Source organism: Tenrec ecaudatus, chromosome 3 (genome assembly GCF_050624435.1).
Source record: "Tenrec ecaudatus isolate mTenEca1 chromosome 3, mTenEca1.hap1, whole genome shotgun sequence".
In the NCBI taxonomy this organism is placed as follows: domain Eukaryota; kingdom Metazoa; phylum Chordata; class Mammalia; order Afrosoricida; family Tenrecidae; genus Tenrec; species Tenrec ecaudatus.
This window is the reverse complement of record NC_134532.1, coordinates 220,857,031-220,870,227: the sequence shown is the minus strand read 5'-3', so window position 1 is coordinate 220,870,227 and position 13,197 is coordinate 220,857,031. Positions and strand designations below refer to the sequence as shown.

The following is a 13,197-nucleotide window of genomic DNA, read 5'->3' as shown; positions in this document are numbered from 1 at the left end:
TGGTCAGCAGCAGGCAATCACCAGCGAGGAATGGGCCTACAGTATCACCCTGCCGGATAACAGTTCTCAGGAGCAAGGACCAGGGGTTCTGGATGCAGGTCCTGACCGTACCACTTCCTAGCCCTGTGGCATCTGTGAAATGGGGCAAATAGTGCTGGCCTCGGGGTGATGGCAGCAGGGACGTAGGTCAAGGAGCAGTAGTGCTGCATGGTGAAGCCAAGCTGCTCTGAAGGCACTGCTGACAAGCCCCCATGGTTGATGGGACACGACCGAGACATCTCTATTAGCCCTGGGAGCTCTCAGCGTCCACGCCCAGACAGCAAAGTGGTCACCAGATCACTGAGACCATGTCTGTGCCCGTTTCAAGGGCAGACGATGCATGCATGAATGATGCACGCATGGATCATGCATGCATGATCACGGACATACATGATCAAGCAGTATCATTCAGATGGACCCAAGTAACTGTTTGCTGAGGACAACTTAGAAAATGGTCGCAGAAGGGCATTGACAGAGAGCTGCCAGAGGTTCAGGATAGACTTGGAAGAGGACATGGAACAAGGGAAATCATTGCTGACGTCCGATGGACCTTGGTTGAACGCTGAGGATACCAGAAAGATGTGTCCTTGTGTTTAGAAGCGAAGGCATTCGACTGCGAGGCTTCCAACACACCATGGCGAGCACCGTGAAGAAAGGGGCCGCCGAGCTCGCAGCGGGAGGCTGTGGCTGGAACAGACCCAGGGCATGCCGAGTGACTATGTGTCAGGGCCCATCTCTACCAGACTGGTTAATCTCCACGCCGAGTCAGTAACCCAGGCAGGGGCCTCCCTGAAAAGCGTGGCTTCAGGATGCAGGAAGACTCAACAGCAGCCTGTGCGGTGCAGAAGATGCAACCTTGCCCGTGGAAAGGAAGGCAGATTTGAGGTACTTGCTGATGAAAATCAAATACTGCAGCCTGCAGAATGGATGCTACCTCAACACAAAGAAAACAAGACTCTCAGAGCGGAAGCCAGGAAAACCCAATCCATGGAGAAACGATGGCTGCTGCCCCGGGGCGGGTGGGGAGGGCTGGTTTTACATGAATCCCCAACAACGCACAGGGAGGCTGCAGTCAAGAAGCCCATCACACGCGCTGCCCTGGGCAGAGAGCCAGGCACAGTGCACAGGGCTCTGAGGACACAGCGGTTGTCCATGGTCCCACGCCCAGCAAACAGCTGAGGGTGACTGACAGAGATGGGGGTGGGGGGAGACCCGGGACAGATACGGGTTGGTGAAGAATGCGGAAAGCACCATGGACTTTGGAAAGTAGTCAGAATGCTCCCCAGACGTGCGGATGTGGAGATTCATCCCACACATTTGGAACAGACTTTGAGGAAGGACCCATCCCCGGAGAGGGGCACCCTGCTCAGTCAAGCAGACAGTGAATACAAGACTCCCACGGGTAAAGCTTGTCCAGTGGTGGCCACAGGGACTCGGGCCCAACATGAGGCGGGTGCAGGACCAGCCAGGGCTGGGCTCTGTGGCATGGGGTGCTGGGACTGTTGGCTTTTCTGTCCCCTCGAAGGCCTGTGTGGCAGGAGGGGTGGAGTTCAATCAATCACTAAGCTCGTAGCCTGGTGAAGCCTCCTGGGGGGGTGGCCTCTTATGAGAGACAGCGAGGAGGGCGAGCCTTCTCTGGCTCTCCACCTTCCTGCTGGCTTGGATTCTGTATCTGGCTCCAGGGGTGGCCCATGTGGCCTGCCATGTTCCTGCTGACTTCAGACCCACCTGGCTCTGCACCCCCTGCCCTGGCCTGTCACCTCCTTGCTTCCTCAACCTGAGAGGTTCTAACTACCATCTGACCATGGCCTTGATCTGAGAGGGCTGATAGAATTCTTCCACGGCAGGGGCGCTGTCTGGTCCGGGGGCGTCCTAGACTTTTCTCTGGGTAGCTCCTGCAGCAGCACTGTCAGCTGAGCCATTGGCCAGCACGGACCGACCACAAGCTCCAGAATGCTTGTGCAGCCTGTGTGTCAGACGTTGGCTGGCCTGTACCATCTTCACCCCCCTATCCCACCTTGTAGAGCCTTCTCTCTTGAGTCCCATACCTGGCTGTCTGCCGCCCCCCAGACCCCCGCCCTGGCTTCCCACCCAGCTGGAGGCTGACTCAGGTTGCCAGTCTGGTCTGAGAGCAATGTTTTTCTTTATTTCCACCAGCTTTGAGTTCAGAAATAAGAGTCACAACAAGTCGGTTGTTAAGTAAAAATGGGGGTGGGTGGTTACAAAGAAAATCTTTGTACAAAACTTTAAAAACCAGGCTGTCCTGCCCCGTGCCTTGGACTGCCAGGGGAGCCCCTCCCCCCAGCAGCCTTGAAGGAGGTTGGCGATGGCTCTGGGGGAGTCTCGCTCAGCGGGTGCAAGGCTGGCTAAAGGACACACAGGCCGAGTGGCAGGACAGCGAGGCAGCCAGCCAAGGGCCCCCACCTTCCTGAGGGCTCCCAGGTGATCCCCCAGGGGGAGCTGGTGGAGGGCTTCTTCCTGGGGTCCACGTGGGGTGGGGCAGCAAGTAAACAGCTTTGTGTCAGGGGCTGGGGGACGCCCCCAGGTGGGGGTGAGGTCTTGGCACCATGTTCACGTTGTCCTCCGTGTGTGGAGTCAGACACGCTCAAAGATGGGCATACACAGTTCGGGGACATGCATCAACTACTCTACGACAGCTACGGGATACAGGGGGCACTGCTCAGAGAATGGTGGAGCCACGGGGTGGTGGGGAGTGGGTGGAGAACAAGACGGGGCCACCCGGGGTCACTAGAGGGACGCAGACACCATGCTCTGAGGTGAGTCCGTGTGAACACAGGGCAAGGCATTTCCAAGCAAACACATCACACTAGTACCGCTTCTTCCTAACAATGGGAGACACCGCTGTGCCCCTGCACACCAAGCAGAGACATGGCAGGTGGGGACTTGCTCAGCCCAGGCTCTTTGCCACCCTCAGCCGAGGCTCGTGATGTTGGAGCGGCCACCGGGGGGCGCCACGATGCGGTGGCCTGTGCGCCGGGGGTTGTGGTCATCGGTCTGGGCGCCTGAAGAGAGAATGATGTGGGCAGTGAGGGTAGTGACCAGAGCCGCAAGAGGGCAGTGGACCAGGCAGAGTTTTGAGCTGGCCAGACCTGCTGCTCTGGACAACCGTAGCAGCCCTGTGCCAGCACCCCCGCCACCCCCACCCCCTCCGCCTGCAGGCCCTGGACCCGGCTGCCACCGTGACTGACTCTGCCCTCCTCTCTCCTACAGCCAGGATTTGCCCTCATGGTGAAAACACTCAGAGGCAAACGAAGCTTCTATGCGTGGGGCTCAGCAGCACTGAGGGCTCCCTTCTCATGCCCCCCTGAAGAGCCTGGCTCACGGACGCCAAGTCTCACAGACAGAGCCCGATACCTGTGGTTTCCAGACCAAAGGTGGCGCCTGGTTCCCCGCAGTCTGACCTGAGATGAGGCTCAGGCATGTGGGTATGCTCTCGGTGGGCAGGGCACATATATCCCCTACCCCCCACCCCCCACCCCAGAGTAGTGGAGGCCATGCAGCCCCTCTGCCAGGTGGTGTTCTTGCCCAACCTCACAGATGGGAACACAGTTGCTCAGCCCAGGGAGTTGTGGGGCAGGGCTAAGGGATGGACTGAGGCTGGGGCTGGGCTGCTGGGGGGACCAGAGCTAAGGGGAAGGCCGGCCAGGGCTGAAGGCCAAACTGGCATGTCCCTAATGCTTGTCCTAGAGCCACTGTGGGAACATCCCTGCCCGCAGGACTCCACACGATGTCCCAGACGCCTGCTGTGCATGCGGTACACACCCACATGTTCATTGTATACACGTGCATGCATGCCAGGTGTGTGCATACATATACATGTAGGTATTGTTCATGGGTGGTGGTGCATGCATGGTGTGGGGTCGCATGTATGTGTCCATGTGGGTTTGTGCATGCAGTGTGTGTGAGCACATATGGTAACTGCATGTGTGTGTATGTGCACGCCTGCATGTTTCATGTGTGTACATGTGTGCATTTGTGCTTGCATGACGGTGAATCCATGCATTGCAGATGCACACATATGGTAACTCCATTTGTGTGCCCATGTGTGGTGGTGTATGTGTAGTATGTGTGAGTGTTCACATCTGCATGCTTTTTGGTGTGCACAGATGGATGTGCATGTGTACTAACAACAGGTGCACTCCCTGCATCACTACCAAAGGGAAGTTCTGCCAACCGTCAGTCTAATCATTTGCTTTTTCTTATTTAATCATTTTATTAGGGGCTCATACAACTCTTATCACAATCCATACATGAGTCAATTGTGTACAGCACATTTGTACATTCATTGCCCTCATCATTCTCAAAACATTTGCTCTCCACTAATCATGTGCTTTTTTCCCTTGCTGTTGGACAACTACTTAGAAGACCGCCTCCGTCCCAGCTCCGCCGTGCCGAATGCACAGTAAACGCTCGGGCCGAGTGCTAAGTGGTGACGGATCTGCCCAAGGTGGGCGCTGTGCAAACATTCAGGACCCAGAGGCTTGGGATGCTGGGAGGGTGTGGAGCAGTGGGAATGAAGGTCACATGTGGGCACTGGGCAGCAGGAGCAAGCGGTCAGTGGGGGGACTGAGCAGTGGGAGCGAGGGGTTAGTAGGGGGACTTGGCAGCGGGAATGAGGGGTTGGGGGGAACTGGGCAATGGGAGCAAGAGATCAGTGGGGGGACTGTGCAGCTGGAGCGAGGCAGAGAGTGGGAGAATTTAGCAGTGGGAATGGAACAGGTGGTCAGTGGGGGACTGGGCAGTGGGAGCAAGGGTGATTCTGGGGACCCAGCTTGTGCCCCACTGAGGCATGCATACCAAGCAGATGCCCCTCAGCCCTGTCTTGGTTACGGCATCATCGCTGTCTCCGTTTCAAACTCTGTCCTCCAGTGAGACCAGGGGTCAGTGAGCTGAGGCTGGTGGAGGAAGCCCGCTCCTGTCTGCATCCACGTTTGCACATGCTCATGTGGCTGCCCTCCCAGCTGTGATGTCAGCCCCTCCATCGCACCCATGTGACCTGTGACCAGGGGTGTCCTGGTCTCTGCACAGATCGACGGACCCTGAGGCCCACCCACACAATCTGTCAGACCATCTGGCAGTCGGGCAGCGAGGCGGAAGCACGGAGCTAACCCCTGCTCACAGAGTCCTTGTGCAATGTGGGCTGAGTGGCAAAGTGACCGTGGCGTGAGTGGTGGACTTGGTGCATGTGACAGCATGAGCACTAGCTCTGTGTGTGTGTGTGTGTGTGTGTGTGTGTGTGTGTGTGTGGTGTCAGCTGTGATGAAGGCACCGCTGTGGGAATGAGAGATGCTGGGGGGTGTCAGGTGTGACTACCGCATTTCCCCAGCGATGTCTCTGCAAACTTAAAGCTGCTTAAAAATTAAAGTCTGAGAAAGAAAAAGAGGCCTTGAACCTTGAATAAGGGCTGTTGTGTGGGTGGGATGGAGCCACCGGCCTCAGGAGGTGGCCCAGATGGGGTCCTGCCCAGTGGTGGTGTCCATGCTGCTGTAGTGTCCACATGTGTGTCTGCCCATCATGTGTACCCAGGGGCTGAGGGTGAGCACACGGTCCGGCCCCCGGGGGCCCTGCGCCATCTCACCTGACAGGCTGAAGTTGGACTGGTGCAGGTTCCGGATGGGTGGGGGCTGGTGCTTGGAAGGCGAACACTTGGTGGATGGTGCGGGGGTTGCATATTTGGGTGTGGCTGGCACCTCATACACAGGGCCGTCATACATGCCTCTCGAGACGCCCTGCAGCCCGTGCACCTGCGTGTGGGCAAGAAGTGACCTGGGGACTTCCTGTGGAGATGAGCCCAAGAGCCAACACAGGCAAGAGCAGCCCAGGGTGGGCTCGTACACTCAGCGTCCCTCCTGGCCCCAGCATGATGGTCTCCATCCATCCATGAGTCCGAGAGCCTAGGCGGGCCCCTTGTTTGGGGGTGAGGTCCCTGCAGCTGCAGTGCTATTACGAGTGTGAGACCATACCAGACCCATGGCTGGATGGGGGAACGCAGCCATGGGTCAGGGCACCTGGGCCCTCGGGTGCCCCTCCAGGGCTGTCCCGAGCCCTCACGTGCCCCCCTTCAGGGCTGTCCTGGACCTGGGCCCTTATGTGCCCCCCTCCAGGGCTCTCCAGGGCCCTCAAGTGCTTCCCTGCCAGGCTGTCCTGGGCTTGGCCCCCTGGGTGCCCATGCACTAGGCGAGGTCTGCGCTCCTGGCTGCGCCCCGCCTGCTCACCTTGCTCCGGATCTTGACGCGCTGGTACAGGTGTTCGGGGAAAGGCTTCCGGGGGATGAAGCGGCCCAGGCCCTTGCTCACGCTCAGGCTACCGTCCTGGAAGACAATCTTGCCCTGGCTGATGACCACCAGCGGGGAGCCACGGCACTCCATGCCTTCAAAGATGTTGTATTCTACAGCCTGCAACAGAGAGCCGGCCCTTACCTGCTGCCTGCAGCCTCCAGTGACCCGTGGCTACGCTGCCCGGCTGCCTGTCTCTCCGCAGCTGGGTGCTCCGGCCCTCCCCTGCTGCTGGGCACTGAGGGCAGTGCCGTCGGGCTGGTTCTGACTCATATTGACCCTCGAGCAGCAGAATGAAACACGGCCCAGACTGCACCGTCTTCATCACGGTGGCACTTTGAGCCACTGCTGCAGCCAGGGTGTCTGCGAGGGCCTTCCTCTCCTCCACCAGCTCGACGCTCTACCCCGCATGACATCCTTCTCCAGGGATTGGTCCCTCCTGACAGTATGTCCCATGTCCGTGAGGTGGTGCCTCTCCTCCTGGTCTCCAAGGAGCCCTTGGCTGGACTGTGGTGGGGCCTTGTTCCTTGCCAGCCAGCCCCCCCGGGCTCACAGCTCCTGGGACTCATCCCTGGGTCCATCTGGGAGGGTTTGCAAGGCCAGCCTTCTGCCCCGGAGCGACACTCCAAGCCACGCCCCCAGGGGCTCCAGCCAATAGCCACACTAGTCTTAAAATTATGTCATGTTCATGATCTGACAAAGAGAGGAAAAGCAGGCCACTCTGCAGCCTCAGGCCAAGGCAGCGCCCGCAGGATGGCCCTCTGTGGGTGAAACCCTGTGTAACTTTCCCAGTGGGGAGCCCCACACCTCCCACTGACTAGGAGCCTACTCCTCTGAGTGCCAGGCATCCCCAGCACCCTTTGAGCCATGAGTTCTCTCCTACAGGCCTTGGACGCTGCTGACCTCTGTCCAGCACTGACCTCCTCTGTTCCCCGCTGGCCTCCTGAGTCCCACACTGGCCTGCTCTGGGCCCTGAGGTGGGGGGGACGGCCTCTGGCCACCCTGTCTCACGGTGTCCGCACGGGGTCCCCAGGGAGCCTTCCTTACTGCTCCCGGCCTGTGCCTTCTTCAAGTGCCTCCACCTGCCAGGCTGGGCGCTTGGGCGTTTGCAATGAACTAGAGACACTTGGAAGGCGGTCTGCTCCTCGAAAGAGGTGCAGCTTCAGAGGCTGGTGGTGGGTGCCAAGTGGTGAGGACCCTTGAACGCTGAAGGGTCCGGCCCTCTGTCTCAGGGGCTGCAGACTCCCCACTCTGCCCTCTGTGGTTGGTTTGACTGCCCTCACAAAGCCGTTTCTGTTGGTTTGATTATATGCCCTTGTCACTGGTCAGCTGGCCCACCCTCTGCTTTGGGGTCCGAGTTCTGTGATTTGCTTGGGTTGGGCAGCCCGCTCCTGAAAAATAAGAACAGTTGAAAGTCCTCTTGGGGCTGTGTTGGTTCATGCTGGCGCCCCACATGGTGGTGGAGCCAGAACTCGCCTGAGGGGCAGGATGCCCACACGTCAGCTGCACAGCCAAACTGTTCTGGGGAATTAGCTGCATCATGGGCCACGTATTGGGCTGTTCACTGCAAGATCACAGTCAAACCCACCAGCTTCTCTGCAGGAGGACGACGAGACTGTCTCAGGGACCTCGGGGCAGCTCTATGGGCCCACCCTCACATGCGGGGGATGTGCCCCTCAGCCCCCTCTCTTGTTCCAGTGCAGCACTGCTTTGATGATGGCAGCCTTATCGTATGTTTGAGTCTCAAGGGCCAGGCAGCATCCCAAGCATGTCCTCAGAACGACCTCCAGGGAACCTGCACTCTGGTGAAGTCCCTGCAGGCTTGACCCCAAAGGCAAAGGCAAAGGCAAAGGCAAAGGCTCATTTAGAAGGAATCGATACATCCTCTAAGCACCCTGCCTTTCTGAAGTCTTCTTCAGTTGGTAGACCTTCGTGGTGAGCAGGACTTCGCCTTCGGCTCTTCTAACTATTCTCATGTGGATTGGTGACCTGTCTTCCGCTTCTCCTGAGTCCGTGGAGGCTTTCATAGCAACCACGTCTCCTCCAGGCTCTGACCACAAGCTGGGTTAATGCCCGGCACTCAGGAGTGGGTGGGGCCTCATCCAAACGTGGACAGGGAGAGTCAGAAATTCACAGAGAAAGGGATAGAGAGGCCCAGACTGAGAAAAGGTGGAGACAGATGCACAGATAGAGACACGCAGAGATACAGAGATGGAGAGAGACAAAGCAGCTCAAACAGAAAGAGAAGACAGACAGAGAGGTGGAGACAGAGAGATGACAGACAGAAAAGCAGTCACACAGACAGACTCAGAGAGGTGTTTGTATGAGCTCAGGGGGGGAGATGCCCCTGCCGCCCACCCTCTTCCAGCTCCCCCCTCCCGCCCCGCACCCCCACCCCGGATCAGGCTGAATGCCCGCCCACAGGGGCCCCAGCCAGTATCCTGTTGGAGGGCTGGTGTGGGCAAAGGGGACCATGTGGCTGCACAGACTCACCGACTTGTGGCTCTTGGCAGTGATGGTCTTGGCTCGGTCTGGGTCCCAGATGACCACATCGGCGTCTGAGCCCACAGCCAGCCGCCCCTTCCGGGGGTACAAGTTGAAGATCTTGGCTGCATTGGTGCTAGTGACGGCCACAAACTGGTTCTCGTCCATCTTGCCGGAGGCCTAAGGCAGACCCACAGTGACCAGCCCCGCACTCCTGGGCACAAGGGGCAGGCCCAGGGGAGTGCACAGAGCCCTGAGGACTCCGGGGCAGCAGGAAAGGAGAGCCCTGCTCAAGTCGGGGTTGGATTCTAGCTGGGCAAGCGCTCCCCCTGCTGCACGTGCAAACGTCAACTCCCCAAACACACACGTGCACACGCACTGACCCGCGCACACCCTCCTCCCTGTGCTAAGGTGGTGTTACTACAGCAGGGGAGGCAGGGGCGGGGCTCTGGGTCTGCAGAGCCCTCAGGGACTCTCACCTGCCCCGTGCCCGTGCCCCCGCCTCCTCCTGCGGGAAGGAGAGGGTGTGACAGCTGTGCCCAGCCCCTTGTGTGACTGCCCACAGGGCCACCCTTACCACCGCCTTGTCCCAGACGACGGCCATACGCTCCTCAACGCCGTTGATGCCCTCAGGAATCAGCGTGAAGTTGTCCTTGCCCACGGCCTTCTGGGCAGTGCTATAGGGGCAGTGGCCGCTGCCTGTCACCTGCAGGTCGCCACTGGGAGGAAGGAGCAGGCTCAGAGCTGCCCTCACCTAGGCCCTGACTCCAGATCCAGCCTGGAGAGAGGACCCAGCTGGCTCGGGCATCAGGACCTGGGGGCCGGGGCCTTCTTGACTGGGGACTGACCACTGCACTCCCGCCTGCAGGAGGGGCTCTCAGGGAATGGGGGACTGCCTGAGCCAGAGTTGTTCTCCACAGAGCCCTCTGAGCAGTCAGCGTGGACACTGCCACAGCCCACTGGCTCCTGCCCTCCCCTGATGTCCACAGCCCAGCTGGGGGCCTCCTCACCAGGCCAGCAGGGAGGTGAGGTGGTCGGGCGTGGTGGGGTCCGGGCTCAAGGGTGGTGCGGTCACAAAGGCGGCCGCCTTAGCCCAGTTCTTGCTCCAGTAGCTGGTCCCGTCAGTGCCCAGGCTGGCGGCTATGGGCTCGCCGAAGACGAGAGGGCCTGGGGGAGACACAGCCGGTTGGGGTCTGTAGGCTGGCAAGCAGGCACTCGAGGCAGGACGACGCAGTGGACTACAGCCACAGGCAGAGCTCGTGGTGAGATGTGCGCTCCCCTGAGTCCCAGAGGACAAGGTGGTGCAGGCGTAGGCCTCCCACACCGAGGTGGGCACCCTGCATGGGCTGGATCTGAGCTCCACACAGTTCTAGCAACCACCCTGTGAGCCTGTGCATCTGAGTGTGCATCTGTGAGTCTGTGCATCTGATTCTGTGCATCTGTGAGTCTGTGTGCCTGAGTCTGTGTGTCTGTGAGCCTGTGCATCTAGTCTGTGTGTCTGTGAGTCTGTGCATCTGTGAGTCTGTGCATCTGTGAGTCTGTGCATCTGTGAGTCTGTGTGCCTGTGAGTCTGTGCATCTGTGAGTCTGTGCATCTGTGAGTCTGTGCGCCTGTGAGTCTGTGCATCTGTGAGCCTGTTTGTCTTTGTGTCTGTGCATCTGTGCACCTGTGTGTCTATGAGTCTGTGTGCCTGTGAGCCTGTGCATCTATGAGTCTGTGAGCCTGTGAGTCTGTGCATTTGTGAGTCTGTGTGCCTGTGAGTCTGTACGTCTGAGTCTGTGCATCGGTGAGCCTGTCTGTTTGTCTTTGCATCTGTGCGTCTGTGCATCTATGAGTCTGTGCGCCTGTGAGTGTGCACCTGTGAGTCTGTGTGCCTGTGAGTCTGTGCACCTGTGCATCTGTGAGCCTGTGAGTCTGTGCGCCTGTGAGTCTGTGCGCCTGTGAGTCTGTGCGCCTGTGCATCTATGAGTCTGTGAGCCTGTGCATTTGTGAGTCTGTGAGCCTGTGGGTCTGTGTGCCTGTGAGTCTGTGCACCTGTGAGCCTGTGCATCTGTGCGCCTGTGAGTCTGTGTGCCTGTGAGTCTGTGCATCTGTGAGCCTATGCGCCTGTGAGTCTGTTTGTCTTTGCGTCTGTGCGTCTGTGCACCTGTGCGTCTGTGTGCCTGTGCGTCTGTGAACCTGTGAGTCTGTGCATCTGTGAGTCTGTGTGCCTGTGAGTCTGTACGTCTGAGTCTGTGCATCTGTGAGCCTGTCTGTTTGTCTTTGCGTCTGTGAGTGTGCGCCTGTGAGTCTGTGCGCCTGTGAGTGTGCGCCTGTGAGTCTGTGCGCCTGTGAGTCTGTGTGCCTGTGAGCCTGTGCATCTATGAGTCTGTGCGCCTGTGAGTCTGTGCACCTGTGCATCTGTGAGCCTGTGCGCCTGTGAGCCTGTGCGCCTGTGAGTCTGTGTGCCTGTGAGTCTGTGTGCCTGTGAGTCTGTGTGCCTGTGAGTCTGTGCATCTATGAGTCTGTGCATCTGTGAGCCTGTGAGTCTGTGCGCCTGTGAGTCTGTGCACCTGTGAGTCTGCATCTGTGAGTCTGTGCATCTGTGCATCTGTGAGTCTGTGAGTCTGTGCTTCTGTGAGTCTGTGCACCTGTGAGTCTGTGCACCTGTGAGTCTGCATCTGTGAGTCTGTGCGTCTGTGCTTCTGTGAGTCTGTGCATCTGTGAGTCTGTGTGCCTGTGAGTCTGTGCGTCTGTGCTTCTGTGAGTATATGCGTCTGTGAGTCTGTGTGTCTGAGTCTGTGCATCTGTGAGTCTGTGCGTCTGTGAGTTTGTGTGCCTGTGAGTCTGTGTGCCTGTGAGTCTATCCATCTGTCAATCTGTAAGTCTGTGCGTCTGTGTCTCAGGGACCTTGTCCACACCAGTCTGGTTGTTGGGTATTGCAGACGTTGTTTCCAAATGAGCCCCACCCCAAGTCTGTAACTCCTTGAGAAGATGAGGGCACCTCCGGGGGACTGCACATCGTCCCTCCCCATGTCTGCAGCAACAAGAATGTCCTTGGGCCCCATGCAGAGATGACCTGAACACCACACAGGTGGGGGCGGACATGTGTTTTGGGGGGACACCAGAAAGATGGGGCGTCCATCTGGGGTTGGGGGACAACAACCTAGGCCATGTCAGAGCACTGTTGCTGACTCAGGACACATAGTGATGGCCCGCACCTGGTCCTCCGCATGCCCACTGAGAGGTCAGTGGCACAGTTTCCCCTGGGGGCCCGTGTGTGGCCAGGGGCTGCCCAGATCCCCGACCGCATGTCCCTGGAGCTGGTGCCCACCTTTCTTCCTGGCCAGAGCGATGACATCGGCAGCCCCTTTGCTCATCACCTTGGTGATGTACACTGGGCAGTTGACGCGGCCGGCGATGGTGATGGCCCGGAACACAGCCTCGGCCTCCAACTGGGGGCAGAGGCAGGGTCAGGGCAGCGTCCCCTGTGAAGCCCCAGGGGGTCTTGACAGAGGACTTGCCCTGTGGGGAGGACGGGGAAGTGGCCTGTGGGGAGGACAGGGGAGGAGGTGGTCTGTGGTGGTCAGGGAGCAGGTGTCCTGTGGGCTGTCCCTGGGGCAGGCGTCAGACCCAGCCCCTTTGGGGAGACACTTTACCCCTTCGGGTCGGCTCAGAGCATGGCCCTCAGGGCCAGTGATGCCCAACTCCAAGATCCGCTTCTGCCCCTACAAGACAAGACACGTGGGTCAGTGACTACAGACCTCATGCTGAGACAGCACTGGTCAAGGTCCTGGGCAGCCGAGACTGGAGCGCGTGGGGCTTTGGAGCCTAAGGTGAGTCCCACACCTGCCCATCTTCAGGTCACAAATGACCACCGGATGTTGCAGCCAGAGCTGCCCTGTCTTCAGCTCTGGGGAGAAGCAAGTGGGAGGAGCTCAGTCCAGAGGTGACCACTGCCTCAAAGTGCCCACCCCCACTCCCACTGTGCACGCCCCCACTGTGCCCCGCCCCCCCACCCCTGGCCAGCTGCCCCCTACTGAGAATCTCCAGGGAAAGGAGTGGGCTGTCTGGGTTTTACACGGAATCTGAGATAAAGGCGTCCTAGGTCGGTGAGAATGTCCGCTTCTCTTCTGCAGTTTGGCCGCTCATCCTGGACAGGTTGCCCAGGAGCCAGGCCCGTGCCCGGGGTGCAGGAGGCACTACCGTGTGGAAACCTGGTGCGTGGGGTCTCATGACAGGCAGAAAGTTGCAGGCTGACCAGTGCCAGGGAGGCTGCTGTTTACAGGAGGGCAGACTCCACAGCGGGAGGGCAGGTTCTGAGAACCGGAGGACAGGGCTTCTGCTCCAGGTGACAGCCCGGAGCAACTGCCTTCAGAATGCAGGGGAGGCAGTGGGG

General features: G+C 59.1%; 1 protein-coding gene across 2 annotated transcripts in view; it reads right to left on the bottom strand.

Annotated features, from left to right (window-relative positions):
- Positions 1 to 2,970: 2,970 nt before the first annotated feature.
- CRMP1 (collapsin response mediator protein 1) overlaps positions 2,971 to 13,197 on the bottom strand; it is a 41,288-nt gene continuing 31,061 nt past the window's right edge. For both annotated transcript variants that reach the window (XM_075545051.1, XM_075545052.1), the window contains 8 exons: positions 12,458 to 12,526; positions 12,133 to 12,253; positions 9,830 to 9,986; positions 9,397 to 9,538; positions 8,829 to 8,999; positions 6,276 to 6,455; positions 5,639 to 5,804; positions 2,971 to 3,062 (listed from right to left, as the gene is read on the bottom strand). In XM_075545051.1, the coding sequence (XP_075401166.1) occupies positions 2,971 to 3,062; positions 5,639 to 5,804; positions 6,276 to 6,455; positions 8,829 to 8,999; positions 9,397 to 9,538; positions 9,830 to 9,986; positions 12,133 to 12,253; positions 12,458 to 12,526 (1,098 nt within the window). The remainder of the gene's footprint in view (positions 3,063 to 5,638; positions 5,805 to 6,275; positions 6,456 to 8,828; positions 9,000 to 9,396; positions 9,539 to 9,829; positions 9,987 to 12,132; positions 12,254 to 12,457; positions 12,527 to 13,197) is intronic.